Source organism: Mustelus asterias, chromosome 3 (genome assembly GCF_964213995.1).
Source record: "Mustelus asterias chromosome 3, sMusAst1.hap1.1, whole genome shotgun sequence".
Taxonomy (NCBI): Eukaryota; Metazoa; Chordata; class Chondrichthyes; order Carcharhiniformes; family Triakidae; genus Mustelus; species Mustelus asterias.
The window spans coordinates 46,867,998-46,885,609 of record NC_135803.1 but is presented as its reverse complement, the minus strand read 5'-3'; the positions used below and the strand labels follow the sequence as shown (position 1 = coordinate 46,885,609).

Genomic DNA, 17,612 nt, shown 5'->3' with positions numbered 1-17,612 from the left:
GGAGGGAAAAAGCCACCTTCATGTGGCCCTCCTATTGAAATAAATTTCTCAACCTGAAAATCTCAGAACTAACGCTGTCAATTGGTGGCCAAATTCCAGCCATCTGGCTCCCGGTCCAAGCAAAAAGCACTGACAATTCCATATTAAATACCACTGTTTTCTAGTATTCTTCTCACATCCATGGTATTTTTCTGTGGTGCTTACACGGAAATAAATGGGGGGAATAATTATCAATGCTTTTCTATGTGCCAGCATAATGAATTTTGAATGCTTTACATACCTCAGTAACTAGGATCAGAACTGCTCCCACAACTGTCAAAATTTCTCCTGCTAATCGAGCAAAATCTTCAGCCGTAGCGTAGGCTTCCTGGAATAAAGAGTCCACAATCACAATGATAATCTATAAACGCCAAGTGCTAATACTCCTTCATAGGTTATTTAGCCTAACAATATTCAAAGGAGAAGTTGTGTTTATCCCATTGTCACTTCTTCTAGCTCATGGTTAAGAGGTCCCTTAAGGAAATTCTGAAGCAATTAATCAAAAGATTAACCAATTCACCAAAAGCTGGAGTAATGATAATTAAATTTAACATTTTAAATTATCAAAATTCTATACTTGCGAGATCAAAAGTGATAAAACCCATTCATTTCTAATGCGATGCCACTTGAACTAATTGCTATTCTCAAGTCAAACACCAACAAAATCTTTGGGGCAGAGGGGAGGGGTGGGGTTGAGTGCAGGAGGGTGAAGTTCTTGAACGTTGATAATTTTGGTGAAAAATAAATGAGTAAAAGGTTGGTCACGTGTAGCTGAAAATAATTTGTGGATTCCTAACTATTAAGCTCCACTTTATCACTCTTAACTCACCCCACACCCCACGATTCCAAATCAATTAATGTCATTAACCATGAGAGAAAAGAAGTCATTTTTGTCTGTTACGAACATTAATAAAGAATTTACAGTAGATGTTAGAAGAGTGAGTAGATAATTGGGGTCAGGTGAAAAGGTTAGTGAGTCTACAAGGGTAAGATTAATCACAATGATGACCAAAAGATAGGCCAATGTAATTTCATGCTTGACAGTTGTGTATTAGTGATCATTGCTGGGATCCTTGTAGTGAAAAATATACAATAGTTCTGAAGTTGTGGGGCAATTTACATTATGCCCCAACAGTGGGTCCACTGCAATATGCTAGTGAAGCAGAGAACAAAGAGGTCAGGCATTGGTGATTGAGCATTTTGAATCTACTGAGAGACTTGCCCTGACATCCTGCTCCCCTTGGGTTATTCTGAGCAGGTGGCAAAGACACCTGTCAAAATCTAGTGAGATCCTTCTTTAAATACCCACATCGCGCCAAACCTGAAATATTGGGCAAGATCCCTACCCCACCTCCTCCACCCCGGTTTCCCAGCATTGTGGGGTGGATTCAATGGGAAGTCCCATTGACAGATCCCATTGACGGGCCACCTCCCGTTGCCAAGAAACACACTGCAGAGTGAGGAATGGGGCCGCAGAGGATCCCGCCCATTAACTCTGTTTCTATCTCCACAGATGCTGCCTGATGAAAGAGGAAAATGGCAATACCTCCAATGGGCTGGTGTGCACCACCAGGATGATCAGTGGCTACAGTGTCTTGCCAATGCTAAGAATAACAATTCACAATGACACATGGTAGCTTCGTGTGTGGCACTCGTGGTAGAATCTGCCACTCAAGGATTGACCTCTTGAGTCATCAGCCAATGGAAGACACTCGATCTGAAATAAATTGTTTGCTGCCTGACCATCATCTCTTGCAGATGGAATGGTGTCAGAATGATATACAACGGCAACAGAATCCCAGTAAATAGCTTGAAGCAGAATAAAATACAGCAAGCCCTTGTTTTAAGTTGACCCACTGCATGTTGTTCCATTTTAAAGTTATTTTTTGTTTTAGGCTGGGTTTCCTCAATTTTAGTTGTGATTTCTGCATTATAGTCATGTTATGTCATCGCTGCTTGTTGTCATTGTGTAGTGCGTGGCATCGCACATTGGCTCCTTTTATGTAACATCGGGTCCTATGGTCAATTGCACCATTGTTAAGGAGGCTATACTCGAGGCATCATCAATTTTTAAAAATCCAGAGGCATCCAAAGCCAGAGCTGTTCTTTCAAACAAAAATTTGGATTTAAATTTGATTTAAATTATGGAGTTTCAGGAGTGCCCGCAACGGGTGATACTTTTAAAGATGAGCCAGAAATGCTCAGTGAGAGCTGGTAGTGTCCCTGCTGCTGCTAAGAAAGCAAAAGAATCTTGGCAGTGAAATTGGATGCTTTAAAATATTTTGAGGTTAGTGAGTGTTATCTAATTTGAATTTATACAGGACACAGTACAGTATTTCAACTCGTATATACATTTTTCCCAGTGAGAAAAGGGTGACGGAACCAAACTCCAAGTTTTAACAATGGGAACCCATGATTCGCATAAAGTCTTTTCACTTAAATGTGTGTTTCCAGGAACACAGCAACTTAAAATGAGGACCTACTATAGTTGGGTGCAGTGAAGCACAGTAGGCAGAGTTTAGAAAGATGAATGGAAACACATGATGATGAACAGATGAGGTGCAATAAAACAAGAGAGGAAAACAAGTTCCAGGAACAACAAAAATATAGAGCACGAAGTTGTGTTGTAAAGGAAGTCAGAAGCAATGGAAAAACAGGAAGGAAATATAGCAAACGAGAAAAGCAAAGAAACACTAAGAAATAAAGGGATAGATGATAGTGAATAAAATGGGCAATAGTGAATCATCCCTGATTTCTACCTCAGAAGAGTTGTAAAACAAGCTGCCAATTCACTACCATCTGTTTTAACTATGGCACGGTCAAAATCGACCTCCAGAGACAGAGAGACAATCAAAACAGAAAATGAGAAAGGAGAAAATATTATGCAGGACAGAGTGGAGAGGAACATTTGGCTGGTATAAACTCTGACTGGCTGGTCACAAGTTCTACAGCATGAGCACTGGAGAAATTCAAGGGGCAAAGCAAAGCATGGATGCTGCAAACAGCAGTTGGAAACCTGGAATGAGTGGTATTTACTAAAGCAATTTTATGACTTCAGACATAAATGAAGACTCTCAATCCTTTATTCTACTAATGAGAAACCTCAGCAATTATTTAATAAAACTGTTGTCCCAGACAGAACAATCACAAGCACAACCTTGGGAAATTAATTGCCTTGTCATATAAATTTTATGAGATCTGCAATGGGCCCAGCTACTAACATTCTAGACGTTCATCTGCTTTGGTATCACCATTCTCTATTGGATTGGGGGGGCGGGGTGGCAATTCTCCCAAAAAATTCTAAGTGCCGAGACACACAAAAACTGGAGTAACACCTGCCGATTTTTTAAATGTCATTTTCAGAATGAATCTCCTACACTCTAAGCACTGCTGAGTGCCCTAGTGAGGTTCACTGTGAACATCAGGGGGCGGGGTCTATTCCCGCTGGAGAAGCCGCTGAGCCAGCCACTGCGCATGTGTTGATCTGTCAGCGCCGAGATTGGCGCATGTGCACTGGCTCCCCATTGCCGGCCTCCTGATTGCTGGCCAGCTCGATTGCTGGCCAGCCCCGCTACCCCACATCGCTGGCCTCCTGGACCTCTCCAGGCAAGCCCCGATGAACACCACCGCCCCCCCCCCCCCCCCACTCTCCCCCCCGCCCCTAGCCAGCCATATTGATCTCACTGACCACCGCCGCACCCCCGGCAGTCCCAAACCCTCCCCACCCCCCACCGCAGCCCCGACCCTGCCACACCCACTCCGGCAGTCAGGGGGCCAGGCTGGTACTGCCCAGGGGCACTCCCCCACCACTGTTAGAGCAGCACGACGGGCTGGGAGAATCGCTCCCATTGTATTTAATTCAACTTCCATAATGCAGTCTATTACAATTGGTATCACAACTGTGTTATCCATGCTGACAGTGGGCTGTTATGAATAGTGAAAGTTGAGCAATTGTCATTTATTCAGAGGTGTGTACGTAATGAATCTTAATATTTGCCCTTACGTTCAATGGTTTTGGAACCATGATGGTGATGTTGTCCCCATCAGGACCAGCTGGTGTAAGAGGACGGTACACACAGCAAACGGTAAAAATGATTGTGTACAAAAAGTAAAGTGCAGTCCACAGCAAGAAATACTTGAAGCCATAATTAGTCCACTTTTGATGAAGCACTTCTTTCACTGGTGTAATCTTTAATAGTTTCCGAGCCTATAAACAACACAAAATAAAGTGTTAGCATGTGCAGTTTTACAAAGCTCATTAAGCCATACCTCAGTAGTTTCATATTGTACACCGTAAATATCAAAATATACAGCAGCAAACCTGCACCTCCATAGGACCTAGAGTGTAAAACAACATTCTAACGTGCTTCACACAGCAGAAAAAGAAACACCAAATGCAAGGAGAGGAGTTTGGAGTGGAATAGAAAGGAATAGAAGGTGGTCAAAGAGCTCCCTATGGGGTGAAGCAGTGTAGCATTTGTAGATGATAATGACAATATTGAAACAGTGCAGTCAATAGCTTCTTGAGCCATGGGCAAGCCTGTAATATGGGCAAAATTCAGTGTTACCTTGTCCTCTTTCACATTGTGCATTGGAATTATACTGAATGTGTTACTCCTGACATTCTATCACCTCCCTGATATGCCAGTACACAGCAAACTAAGCAATGTCACTAATGTCAGCAGCTCCATCTCGTTGGATAAAGGTTAAGCAGTGACTTTCACAGCCAAAGGCAATCACATCATGCTTATCTTTTAAGATCAAAGTTTTGGTTGCAACAAGTGACATAGCTGGTGACAGCTTCAATGCTTTTGCAGCTCTCTCTGGTCCTCCTCACTGCTTCCCCTCATCCCCCAACCACCAAAGGCAGCCCTACCTGACCACATATGACTTGAAACAAATTATTTCCCCAAGGAGACAAAAACAGTTCTGCATCTTCATAAAGTTCTTCCCAGAATTTGGAATTCATTTATGGAAAGCAGACAACAAAGACTAGAAAGAAAGTTCCAACAGTTCAAACTAGCTACAGGTGTGGAGCAGCTCAGCCCTTCACCTTCATTCTGCAGGGTCATTGCTGCCTCAGTGCTATGGTTTGCAGGACAAGTTTATCATGTGATGAGTCAGACTAATTTTACAGAAGGATACTGCACAAACACAGGATCCTCATTTTAATACATTGAGGCTTTTTCATACTTCCTTGGTGCTTCTTGCACACTGATTTAGCAGGCCAATCCAATATGGAAAGCGACACATTACTCACGCACAACTTAGCAACCATTTAATGTAACACAATTGAATTTCTAGGTCCTATTTATTTCCCCTCCTTAGCTTCTTTGTCTTGTATTTGCCCATATGGAATACCTTTGCTACTTGTCAATTCACTTTCCCAAATTATCCAGATCTCTTCCAATCTATTGGCTCCTTATTGGCTCAACCCCTTGGTGGAAAGTTGATCGTGGGCCCCTGTGCCTTTTTTTAAAGATTGGCATTTCTTTCCAAATCTCAGGCAGTACCCTGACTAATCATATTAAGTAACCTATTATAAGGTTCCTGAAGGTGAATTGAGATTTACCCTTGATTAGGTTTTAGCTATCTGTTCCTTTAAGATCATCTGAGCGAAAGTGGGGTGGGTATAATCAGGAAGGGCTGCTACTTGTAGGCAATATTCCCTCCAAATTTCTATTTGCACTGCGCAGGCTGTTCCCTTAACTACAGGCCCTGTCCATTTTTTGTAGCACACACAGGGTAAAAGGGTAGCTTAGAAGGAATATTGCTTGCGGCGATCCCTGGTTTTGAGTTCTGCCAACTGAAGTCCCAGGGAAATTAGGTGAGAGGCCTGAAGACATCACTCCTGCCTTACAACTGTTCTCACCAAAGAACCCGGCACACCCTCAGGTGAAGTTCTGAAGTTCAGGGGCATTGCTGGGGCAACTATTCTGCAATGGTGGGTTTTTTTTACCCCTTTTCCTCAGCTTCCTGCTCAGGGAATGAGTGTTCCCAGGCCTAAAGTAGCGGATAATCAGTCCTGAGGGCCTCCCTCTCTTGCATGGACTGCCAGATCTTATATTTTATTCCAAGATTCCTGGTACAAATACAGAGATTTGAGAGATCTGCGTCTCCCACTCCCCGGAGTGATCTGTTTGTTTACTTCATTATTTCTCTGCATGGTCATATCCTTTTAATCCACATACTTACCTGTTGTAACAGTGTTTGCTTTCAAACTATCAACCATTGCTCTTATACCATAACATCCAGTTTCTATATCTTGTTATAAATGTCCATCAGACTTTATATTCCCTCTTTCCAGACCTCCTCAGATTGTTTCTTCCTCCCTTCTAGTGCATTTAACACTATCTCTTGCTTTATTTGTTGATATATGTCTGATTCAGGTAAAGCCTGCCCTATCTTTTTAGCCTTATTATATATTTTGCCATTCCTAACATAAAAGTTAATACTTCAATGTAACTGACCTCCTTCTTCTTGCTAGAGCATAAAATGTCAAGGACGGAGAGTTCGTCACCCCAGGTATCAATTCCTGTCAGATCATACAAGGTGGACGATACAGGTCCAAAAGCCCAATAAATCTGCTTCCTCTTTTTCATGAAGTGACTGAACATCTGCAACAAAAGCACACAAGATATATCTTGAGTCAGGTAAATGTTAAATTATGCCAAACTTTTACAATTTTAATACACAACATAATTGTAGAAGAAAACTAAGGAATTCTTCAACTTGAAATTAGTTACCAACTCAAATTGACCTTCATAGACATTATCAGTGTTATATTTATGTCCGATGATTAATAGTTCTTGAAATGGAAACTTGTCAACATCAATTGTCACAGAATTAAAAATAGGATTTTTGTCATCTTGCCCAAAAAGGATGTCAATTTTAACCTGGAATTGGATTTGGGAGGTAAAGTTTATTTATTAGTGTCACAAGTAGGCTTACATTAACACTGCAATGAAGTTACTGTGAAAATCCCCTAGTTGCCACACTCTGGTGCCTGTTCGGGTACACTGAGGGAGAATTTAGCATGGCCAATGCACCTAACCAGCACATCTTTCGGACTGTGGGAGGAAACCCACACAGACACGGGGAGAATGTGCAGACTCCAAACAGACAGTGACCCAAGCTGAGAATCGAACCTGGGTCCCTAGCACTGTAAGGCAGCAGTGTTAACCATGAGGTAGAGGAATGGAGTAAGCATCAGACACTGCAGATGACATCAATCTGATGCCGAACTATTTGAACATTTGGCAAGGTCTCATGTTTGGAAAGGGAGAAAGCCTGGGGCCGCAGGGGCCCAGGCTTATCTCGTCCTGAGCCTAAGTTTAAAGTTGATGTTTTTGGGACTCTGCTTCTTTCCTGGCAGTGGTTTTGGAGTCAGCTAGCTTTGGCTGATGGCTGTCCTGCTCAACTGGCCGTTAATATGCCTATGGGGTATGACAACACAGGAGCCTGATTTACATATTTAGTGTGGCTCCAAGGTGGCTCCTAGGCTTTCTAACCAAAGGGCCTAGTGAAAGCAGCAGTGTTTGGATGCCATTTTAAATGCATGACCAGCCCATTTCTGACAGTCTGGGTGAGTTAAATCAGCCCCCTAGAGGACAAACTCAATCTATAACCCAGTTTAACCATTCAGATAGAATTTATGAACTGAAGTGTCAAGATACATGAATCTAATTAAGCTACATCTTTGAAATTAGGTCAATATAACCTTCTCAGCTGTAACACATGGATCACTATAACACACATGTACAAATGAGAACAATTATAATACAATGAAGAGGATGAAGATTTATTGCTAAGTACTTAATGCTTAAAGATTAAACTGAAATAAAACCAAAATACTGCAAATGCTGGAAATCTGAAATAAAAGCAGAAGGTGCAGGAAATGCTCAGCAGGTCAGACAGTATCTGATGGAGATGGAGCGGGAAGCAGAGTTAATGTTCCAGGTCAATAACTTTTCAACTGAACTTCTGATGGAAAGTCATCGACCTGAAATGTTAACTCTTTCTCCACATATGTTGCTTGACGTGCTGAAGCGAATCGGTGACATTGAAATAAATAATTCTGACGAGAAGTTATACTTCCTGACTTCCACAGACATAACTCAACAGCCGACTTGAGGAATTCAATCACATCGGATTGCACTATAAAATAGTTTAAGTATTAGTGTCACAAGTAGGCTCACATTAACACTGCAGTGAGGTTACTGAGAAAATCCTCTAGTCGCCATACTCCGGCACCTGTTCGGGTACGCTGAGGGAGAATTTAGCATGGCTGATGCTAAATTGCTCAATGCACAGCTTTCAGATTGTGGGAGGAAACTGGAGTACCCGGAGGAAACCTACACAGACACGGGGAGAATGTGCAGACTCTGGACAGACAGTGACCCAAGCCGGGAATTGAATCCAGGTCCCTGGTGCTGTGAGGCAGCAGTGCTAACCGCTGTGCCACCATGGTTTGTGTGGTCTAGCCTCTAATCCAATATAGTTAGGCAGCTGGAGCCATAGGAGAATTTTGTCGATTCTGATGCTGAGATGGCCGTAGACAGGTTCTGGGGCAGGGAGGTGAAGCAAAAGAGGTGAACACAGGCTGACAACAGCCCATGATATTTCTACATAACCTAAAGGATAAAGGTTTAGAATAGCTGCGTGGAGTTTGTGTAGCACAGGTTCTGCCGATTTGCTGACTAATTATGTTTGGTGACCTACAGTTGGCGTTGGAACATTGATTTGCATATAAGGGTATCTAATGGCCATTTTATGTGGGATATCTACATTACTAGAAGTCACCAACTTAATAGGTGGCACCATTCCAGTGAAGATCAGGTGAAAGGGGTCATGGTGCAGATTTATTCCCCCCACCCCTACAGCATTTAATGCCAAAAACAAACTATTGCAACAATGTTCAATTTCTCTTCCATAGAATTCAGTCCTCGTCAAGAAATCAAAACCTTGTAGTCTACAAATCAATACATGTACATGCAATTCCTACCACATAGGATTTCCCATTCCCAACATCTATCTTAGCCAACTTGGAGGCAAATACATTCTATTCAACAAATTGGCTCACATACAAATTTGTTCCAATAATCTTTGAAGAGAGAAATCCAATAATTTGCAGTGTACTAGCAAATTCTTCATAAATAACAAATACTTTATTAATGAAGGAATTATAATGGTTGCAGCCTAGGAATCAAGAAATAACCCTAGCAATCACACTTAAAAAAGCAATCTAGATATGTTGTCTTGGGTTGTGACAGCTAGTTTGAAAAATTTTTGTTTTGCACAGTTCCACCACCAAACAATTAAAGATAAATTGATGCAAGGCTCTGAAACCTCAAAGAGAGGCATCACCTTTTGAGCATCAGAATAATACATTTAGTCTGAAAATCTGCATGCCTCACAGAATCCCTACAGTGCAGAAAGAGGCCATTTGGCACATCAAGCCTGCACCGACAACAATCCCACCCAGGCCCTATCCCCGTAACACCATGTATTTACCCTGCTAATCCCCCTGACTAAAGGGCAATTGAGCATGGCCAATCCACCTAACCCACACATCTTTGGAGTGTGGGAGGAAACCAGAGTACCCGGAGGAAGCCATGCAGACAAGTGGAGAATGTGCAAACTCTGCACAGTCATCCCAGGTTGGAATTGAACCCAGGTCCCTAACGCTGTGAGGCAGCAGTGCTAACCATTGTGCATGTTTGCTGGGAATTTAGCAGAAGGGACTGAAGATCAACCTGGACCTACATTTACCAATTTCTTATGGAGTCATTTTGGGACCAAATCATTGGCCATTGCAAACATGGCCCAGATAAGTCAGCGAGGGATTATTTACACTAGGATCTTTCTCCTTCCCAGTTTGCTGAGACTAGCTTACACCCAAGATCCACCAGGTTTATTGACACTGAAGGACATAAGTGCCATTTGGGATCAAGGCAGCGATCTTCATCTGGACTTGCTAACAACAAACCTGGCTACGATTCCTGTAACTCAGTCCTCTGGTGGTGGTGGGGTGTGTGGGGTGGAGGGGTGCACTGAGGGAAAATTTACATTTTAAACATGGGGCAGTGATGCCAATAACTACCAGACAGTGTCACATTTTCTGGCTCCCCCTGTTCCAGTCCTTGCCCAAAATGTGCTCGTAGCTTCTCATTATTATGTTTTTAAAAAGATGACACTCCCCTGGTGATTTGGTCGGGTCTTGAGGAAATTGGTGGGCACAAATCAGCATTTACACCTATGGAGTAAGCCCAGGGATTTTTGGTGCCATTGTGCGTAACCTATTGTTATGGGGAGGTGATGGCCTAGCAGTATTATCGCTAGTCCAACTAATGTTGTAAACTCAGCTAATGGTCTGAGGACCCTAGTTCGAATCCTGCCACGGCAGATGGTGAAATTTGAATTCAATAAAAAAAAAATGTCTGGAATTAAGAATCTACTGATAACCATAAAACAATTGCCTATTGTCAGAAAAACCCATCTGGTTCACTGATGTATTTTAGGGAAGGAAATCTGCCGTCCTTACCTGATCTGGCCTACATGTGTCTCCAGAGCCACAGCAATGTGGTTGACTCTTAACTGCCCTTGGGTAACTATGGATGGGCAATAAATGCTGACCCAGCTAGTGATGCCCATGTCCCACAAAGGAATAAAAACAAAGTAACATTTCTGGCTTCATAAAAGAAAATATTAATCTAACTAATTGAGCAATGCCACTGGAGACCCTGCAGTATAGATTGCATCCACCAGGTTCCAGCTCCCATTGTCATAATTCAGCATCATTCCTGAGCGAATGCAAATTTCTTGCAGCTGTTTGGCTCAGGCTTCATACTAAGAGGGAGCAATCAATAAGAACTAATGAGGTATTGAATCAAGCAGGTAGGACACGGACAATGCAAAGGTCCGTTGACCTTGGGCTGGATTTTCTGGTCTTAGGGAAAGCGCAGCTGAAAATCCCGCCCATGGATTTTCCGGGTATTGAACAGATTTGATATCGGGCTCACACTCCCACGGTTCTAAACTCTCAGAAATGTTCAGTGTAAATCTTTCACCTTCTGCCATCTGTTTACAGCTGTAATGCATACACAATATATTAAATATTACAAGGAGTGACTGAACAAAGAACAGTGTAGCACAGGAACAGGCCCTTCGGCCCACCAAGCCTGCGCCAACACATGATGCCTTTCTAAATTAAAGACCTTTTGCCTCTATGCAGTCCGTATCCCTCTATCCCCTGCCAATTCATGTATCTGTCAAGATACCTCTTAAACATTGCTATTGTATCTGCTTCTGCCACCTCCTCTGACAGCACATTCCAGGCACTTATCACCATCTGTGTAAAAAACGTGCCTCTCACATCTCCTTTAAACTTTCCCCCTTTTGTCTTAAACCTATGCCTCCTAGTAATTGATATTTCTACTCTGGGAAACAGAATTCGACTATCCATTCTATCCATGCCTCTCATAATTTTGTAAACTTCTATCAGGTCGTGCTCAGCCTCTGGTGTTCAAGTGAAAACAAACCAAATTTGTCCCATCTCTCCTCATAGCTAATACCTGCCAAACCAGGCAACATCCTGGTAAACCTTTTCTGTACCCTCTGCAAAGTCTCCACATTCTTCTGGTAGTGTGGCAACCAAAGTGGGGTTCCTCAGTACAGTGCAGCCTGATTGACAAGTGACAACCTACACAGATGCAGAAATACCTGGCAACAGGTGTGGTGGCAGACAGAGAGTACTCGGCCAGAGGTTTAGGATGGGTTTGAGAGCCTTTGCTGGTGTTCACTAAGACCAAAACAACTGGTGTGATCAGTCCTATTTACTTATGACACGGTCCAGTAACAAACAGCTGCTTTGTAACATCACCTGCATACAAACCAGCACTGACTGCCTTGATTTGGAATTAAAAGTTATCAGCAAGAAATCAAGTCCAGAGGAATTCAACAAGGAAGAAATACTTTAACGGAAGTCAATGGTCTATCATGTGTCCATATTCCTTCCTTGTTGAACGTTGCAGACTCCCTGACCTGCACCAGGTTTTGGAGAGACTGTTTTACCAATTGCAATACCCAAATGTCAACACATCTGAAATTCAGGATTTTACTCTCTGGGGACCGATTTCAGGTGCAAAGTTCATGGCTCCATGGGTGATGGAAGAGAAGAAGCCAGCTAAAGTTAAGTCTTGAAATATTTTGGTGAGTCCCTGCAGAACAGAAGTGCCCCTCTGGGGGCTGACAAACAATACCTGGCCCACTACCACTCTGGAACCCCTCCCTCCACTATCGCAATCTTACCCCAACCTGTAACCTACCTTGCTGACAGCAACTCCGGCTCAATTTTCAGACATCAATCAGGTGGGCTGCATCGAAATCCGGAACAAGGGGACTCAATCTTAAACATGGGGCTAGTCCATTCAAGAGTGAAATGAGGAAGCACGTTTTCACACAAAGGCTAGTGGAAATCTGGAACTTGCTCCTCCAAAAGGCTGTGGGTTCTGGGTCAATTGAAATTTTCAAGATTTAGATCGATGGATTTGTTTTTGTTAGCTAAGGGTATCAAGGTATATGGAACAAAGGTGGATAAATGGAGTGGGGTACAGATCAAACATGATCTGACTGAATGGTAGAACAGGCTCGAGAGGTTGAATGACCTGCTCCTGTTTCTACATTCTTTTTACTACAGCGAAACTAGACCTTGCTGCCTCAGAAAGACACATTCACTTCAACAATATTGCTAAATATGGGATAATGTTCCTGCCTTTCTCAAGTGTAAGAGGAAGCTGAGGGAGATTGTTGCCTCTCAAATACACAGTCTCACCAGAATCCATATGATACTGAGCTAACGAATAATATATGGAATATGCATCTCACCAAATAAAACTAAGCAGCAACTTGTAGAATGCAGAACAAGTCAAAATTTGGAGACTGGCTGGGCTATGCTTTGCTCCGAGTGTAAAGAAAAATATATTTACTAAGCAAGAGAAGTTGACACTGTGAGTTTTCTTTAACTCTACACACAACGGAAATATTTCAAACTGGTTTCACAAATGTGGGTAATATTGTACAAAACACGGTAGATGTGTTAGAATATTATTTGGGTTGTTCCATGTTACCTAACCAGTACCATTTGGACTAAATTTCATTATTTTTCCTGTTTGAAACCCATAACAAAAAGTTTAGTTTTTATACCACCTGTAATGACACTAAATATCAGCATTCTGTTAAAAACTATCACTATCTGGAATTGAATAGAGTTGTGTTATCTTACTGCTACATCCCCTTCAAACGCTGACAGCTTCAGGGGAGTGAGTCCATCTTTGTTGGTGATATTTTCGAGGTACTCTATCTTTTCCTTGGATATAAGTGATGAAATAAAATTGTACATTCTGCAGGCCATGCTCTTGTTCGGGTGCAGCACAAGCATGTGGAAAACAGTGTTACCTGTGAAACAGAGTAGTAAAGGTGTTTAGATAGGCGGCTATAAAATAGTTATTGAGAATGCCAATGTATATCATCAAGACCATTTTTGCAGGAATAGATGGTATACATTAAGGGCCCATACTATACAGAACATAACCTAGTGAGGTTCACTGGAAGGATCAAGTTACTTTTGCGGCAAACTTTGTGTACCAGCATCATACCAAGAAGCTCCACCACTCTCACATGAGCTGCCTTCGAAAGCTACTGAAGCCCAGATGGCAAGACTGAGGTGCTTATCCAAGCTGGGATGCCAAGCATCCACACTATATTGAGACAGTAACAAGTGAGTTGGGCTGGTCGTGCAGCTACAATGCCTGACACTCACTTACCAAAGCAAATCTTCTATGGAGAGCTCGAGTCTGGGGTGCGCTCAAATGGCAGTCAAAGGAAGCGCTGCAACAAAGTTGTCCAACATACGGCCCGTGGGCCAGAGTCCGGCCTGCCAACCTTTGAGAGACAAGGGTGAGGGACGCGGATCAGAGGCAGTACAGCTTGAAATGTGGCTGAGACATTCCTCCATTACTCGTGGACTTTTCCACCTTTGTGTTACTGGCAAAAATATGGCCAAAGACCAAGCGCAGTTCTCCAAGATTCGGGAGCTACATTCATCATGTTCGCACTCGGGCATCAGCCTGCAGTCCCTTCTACTACCATTTAGCATCTTACACAGAACTGGTGAGGCAGGGCACAGGTGGGAGCAGGACCCTGGAGTATGGCATGGGGAGGGGGTGGTGTTAATCTTTCAAGCATAGAATCCAACAGTACAGAAGGAGGCCATTTGGCCCATCGAGTCTGCACCAACCACAGTCCCAACCAGGCCCTATGTCCATAAACGCATGCATTTACCCTAGCTAGTCCCCCTGGACAATTTAGCATGGCCAATCCACCTAACCCACGCATCTTTGGATTGAACTAGAATTGAATCTGTGTTAATGCCGGTCTCAGGTCCCAGCTTGGGCTTCATTCTGTACAATCTGCATCTAAAACTAGAATCTGAGAATTTTATTTCCCAGTCAGAGGGAGAATCTAACTCTAACCCAGAAGAGGCAATTTGTGGACATTTCTTTCAGTATTTTTAATTGTGGAAATTCCAAATCTATCAAACTGTGCCCTTTGATCCATTGCACTGTTTGGTAGCAAACATTGCTATGAACAACTTTTTTTAAAGAGAGAGAAATGGCCAAACAAAATCGAGGTCACTTGTGACAAGTGGACATCTATCCGGGACATTCCGCATCGTTGCATTAAGCGTGCAAGCAGACATTGGTTACTTGTGCAAGCAAAATGAACGCCAGATATCTTACTAAATCAGTGTTCAATATCGTGATGAGAAAATTAGCTAATAAATTTGTCTTCTCATTTGAGGCTTGCTCATAAAAATGCACATTTTCTGTTGCTTTGATTAATAGTGAGATAAATTTCTAATGTGGTGTGTTTCTGAAATTTGCTCATTGGCCCCGTGAGTGAGAAAAGATTTGAAATATAGCTCGTCACAAGGGAAGATTGGTCACTGCTGCTCTACGAGGCCTCCATTAGTATTTTCGATATCGAATGGGAGACCCCAGGATTTCTGCACCTGGCACAATCAAATAATAGAAAACAAGCTTCGAAAACAAGAGGCAGAGAGAAAACACACGGGTGGAATTTTATGGCCTCACTCGGGCGAGACCGGAAATTCCAGCCCGAAGTCAGCAGAGATTTCTGTTGTCGGACCCTCACCCGCGCTGATTCCGGGGCGGGCGAGGTGGTACAGTTCCAGCCAGGGGGTGGGATGTTTCGGCCATGCTCACCCCAAAACCGCAAAATCCCGCCCGAGGTCAACGGACCTTTGCATTGTCCGCCTCCTGCCTGCTACAATTCCCATGGCGGGCGGGGTGGGAAAATTCCGTCCAAGGAGAGGAAATCCTGAGCCAACAGCTCATCCAAAACTCAAATCATCTGTGGGACCCTGTCCCATTTGCAACAGATCTTTCTGGGCAGAAATCGGACTTAGCTGTCAACTACCTATCAAACACACCAGGTGATGGATGTGGTCATCTTCACCTCAAAGGGCAAATAAGATTAAACTTCAATTTCTCATTTCAAATGCATATTGGGCGGAATTCTCCAGCCTCAAAACCAGAGAATCCTGCCCGAGGTCAATGGACCTTTGCATGGCCCGCACCACCCCCCCCCCCCCCCCCCCCCCACCTCCCGCACCCCCGCCTGCTACAATTCCCGTGACTGGCGGGACGGGAGAATTTTGACCATTGTCTAATGGACATGAAACAGGCTTACGCGGACAGCACAGATGTGTGAAATTTGATCCCGATAGGCGGCATAGGAAACATTCACATGAGGCTAAGAAGATGGAGAATTCCAAGGTTCACAGAGAGAGGGAAAGAGAGAGAGTAGAGAGCAATTTGAGACAGCGGCTACAGAAGGTAACCCAGGTGCAGTTGAGTTTGAAAAGGTCAGAGAAATAAAACAAACTGACATGATAGGAAGGCCATGAGTTGATTGGCTGGTGAGTGTGTCCCTCTCTACAAAGTTTGGCTATGGGGCTGGGATATCTAAACTTTCATTTATTTTTTGGTTAATAAGGCACAAGTAACACATTTCAGCTGACTTTGCTATTTTTAAGTGACATCAGCAGAAGGGAAGTGAGTACGGGGACAGTACCTCAAATCCAGGACCATCAGGACTGAGGCCATGCCAGATTTCAGATATTACCAAATTTTAGGTCAGGCTGTTGAAGCCATGGACAGTTCAGGTTAAGCCGCGTCAGGTGAGGTCAATGGTTGCTTGGAGTCTCAGATAGAGTGCCAAGTGAAACGATGAAACCAATAGCTAGTCTGGGCCAACATTGCATCAACGCAATGCCTAGTTGAAACCTTCTGGCAAGTTTAAAAAAAAATCTTACTCAATTAAATTTGATGCATGGAACTTTATAAAAATATATGGTTTCCGGACACTGCCTGCTTTCGGGTAGCGATATTTGAGGTACCCAATAGCTGGTTTGACTTTCATTTTTAAGTCATAGGTTTTACTCTCTAATATGAGGAATGGCAGAGGAGCTCCAACCACTTGAGTGCAACTCCTGCATTATGTGGGAATGTCAGGATTCTTCCCATACCTCAATAGCCAAATGTTCCAGAAATATCACAAACTACAGTAGCTCGAGCTCTGGGTTTTGGAGTTTGAGCAGTTGCTCCGCTACTATGATACATCCATGAGGTTAAGAGTTCTGTGGAAACATTTATGATGTGGTCACCCCACAACTTAAAGGGAGAAAAGGAATGGGCTGTCAAAAAGAAACAAGCGCATAGTGCAGTAGTCCCCTTCATGCATCGGACTCGCCAATCAGTGTTGAGTCCATGGTACCATGGCTGGCTCAGCTGTACAGAGACACAAAGAAGACTGAAAGGTCAGTAATTACAGGAAGTTTGATAAATACTTTTGGAAGGAAGGCTGTTGTTGAACACTGGGTTATCTTTATCTGAAGAGATTGTTTGGGCATATTCAAGATATATTCCCACCAAGGGGGAAGTTAGGACAAACAAATCTAGAATTCCAATGACGTGAAAAGAGATAGAGATTAAAATGAAGAAGAAAATGTGTGCTTATGATAGATGTCAGGTAAATAGTGCAACTGAGAATAAGGCTGAAAATAGAAGGTTCAGAGAGGCATTTAAAAAAACAAATAAGAGAAGCCAAGAGAGAATATGAGATAAGACCAACAGCTGACATAAAAGGGAATCCAAAAGTTAAGGATGGTAAAAGGAAGAGTTGGGCAATTAGGGACAAAAAAGGGGATTTACTCATGGAGAAAGGGGACATGGCTGAGTTATTAAATGAAAGGGAGAAACATTTTCTCAGCATCCACCCTGTCAAGCCCCTCAATAATTTTACATATTTAAATTATATCCCAATAATCCTTCTAAACTCAAGGGAATATAGGCCTAGTCTGCTCTATCAACATCCTAGGGGTTACCATTGACCAGAAATTTAACTGGACCAGCCACATAAACACTGTGGCTACAAGAGCATGTAAGAGAGTAGGAATCCTGCAGCGAGTAACTTACCGCCTGACTTCCCAT

The 17,612-nt window shown here is 43.0% G+C and overlaps 1 protein-coding gene across 1 annotated transcript in view; it reads right to left on the bottom strand.

The window, feature by feature from the left end:
* The window catches only part of LOC144483726 (transient receptor potential cation channel subfamily V member 6-like), a 170,437-nt gene that overhangs the window by 80,703 nt on the left and 72,122 nt on the right, over positions 1 to 17,612 (bottom strand). The window contains exons 6-9 of the mRNA XM_078202269.1: positions 13,322 to 13,494; positions 6,510 to 6,656; positions 4,043 to 4,246; positions 281 to 367 (exon numbers count right to left, since the gene is read on the bottom strand). Of these exons, the coding sequence (XP_078058395.1) occupies positions 281 to 367; positions 4,043 to 4,246; positions 6,510 to 6,656; positions 13,322 to 13,494 (611 nt within the window). The remainder of the gene's footprint in view (positions 1 to 280; positions 368 to 4,042; positions 4,247 to 6,509; positions 6,657 to 13,321; positions 13,495 to 17,612) is intronic.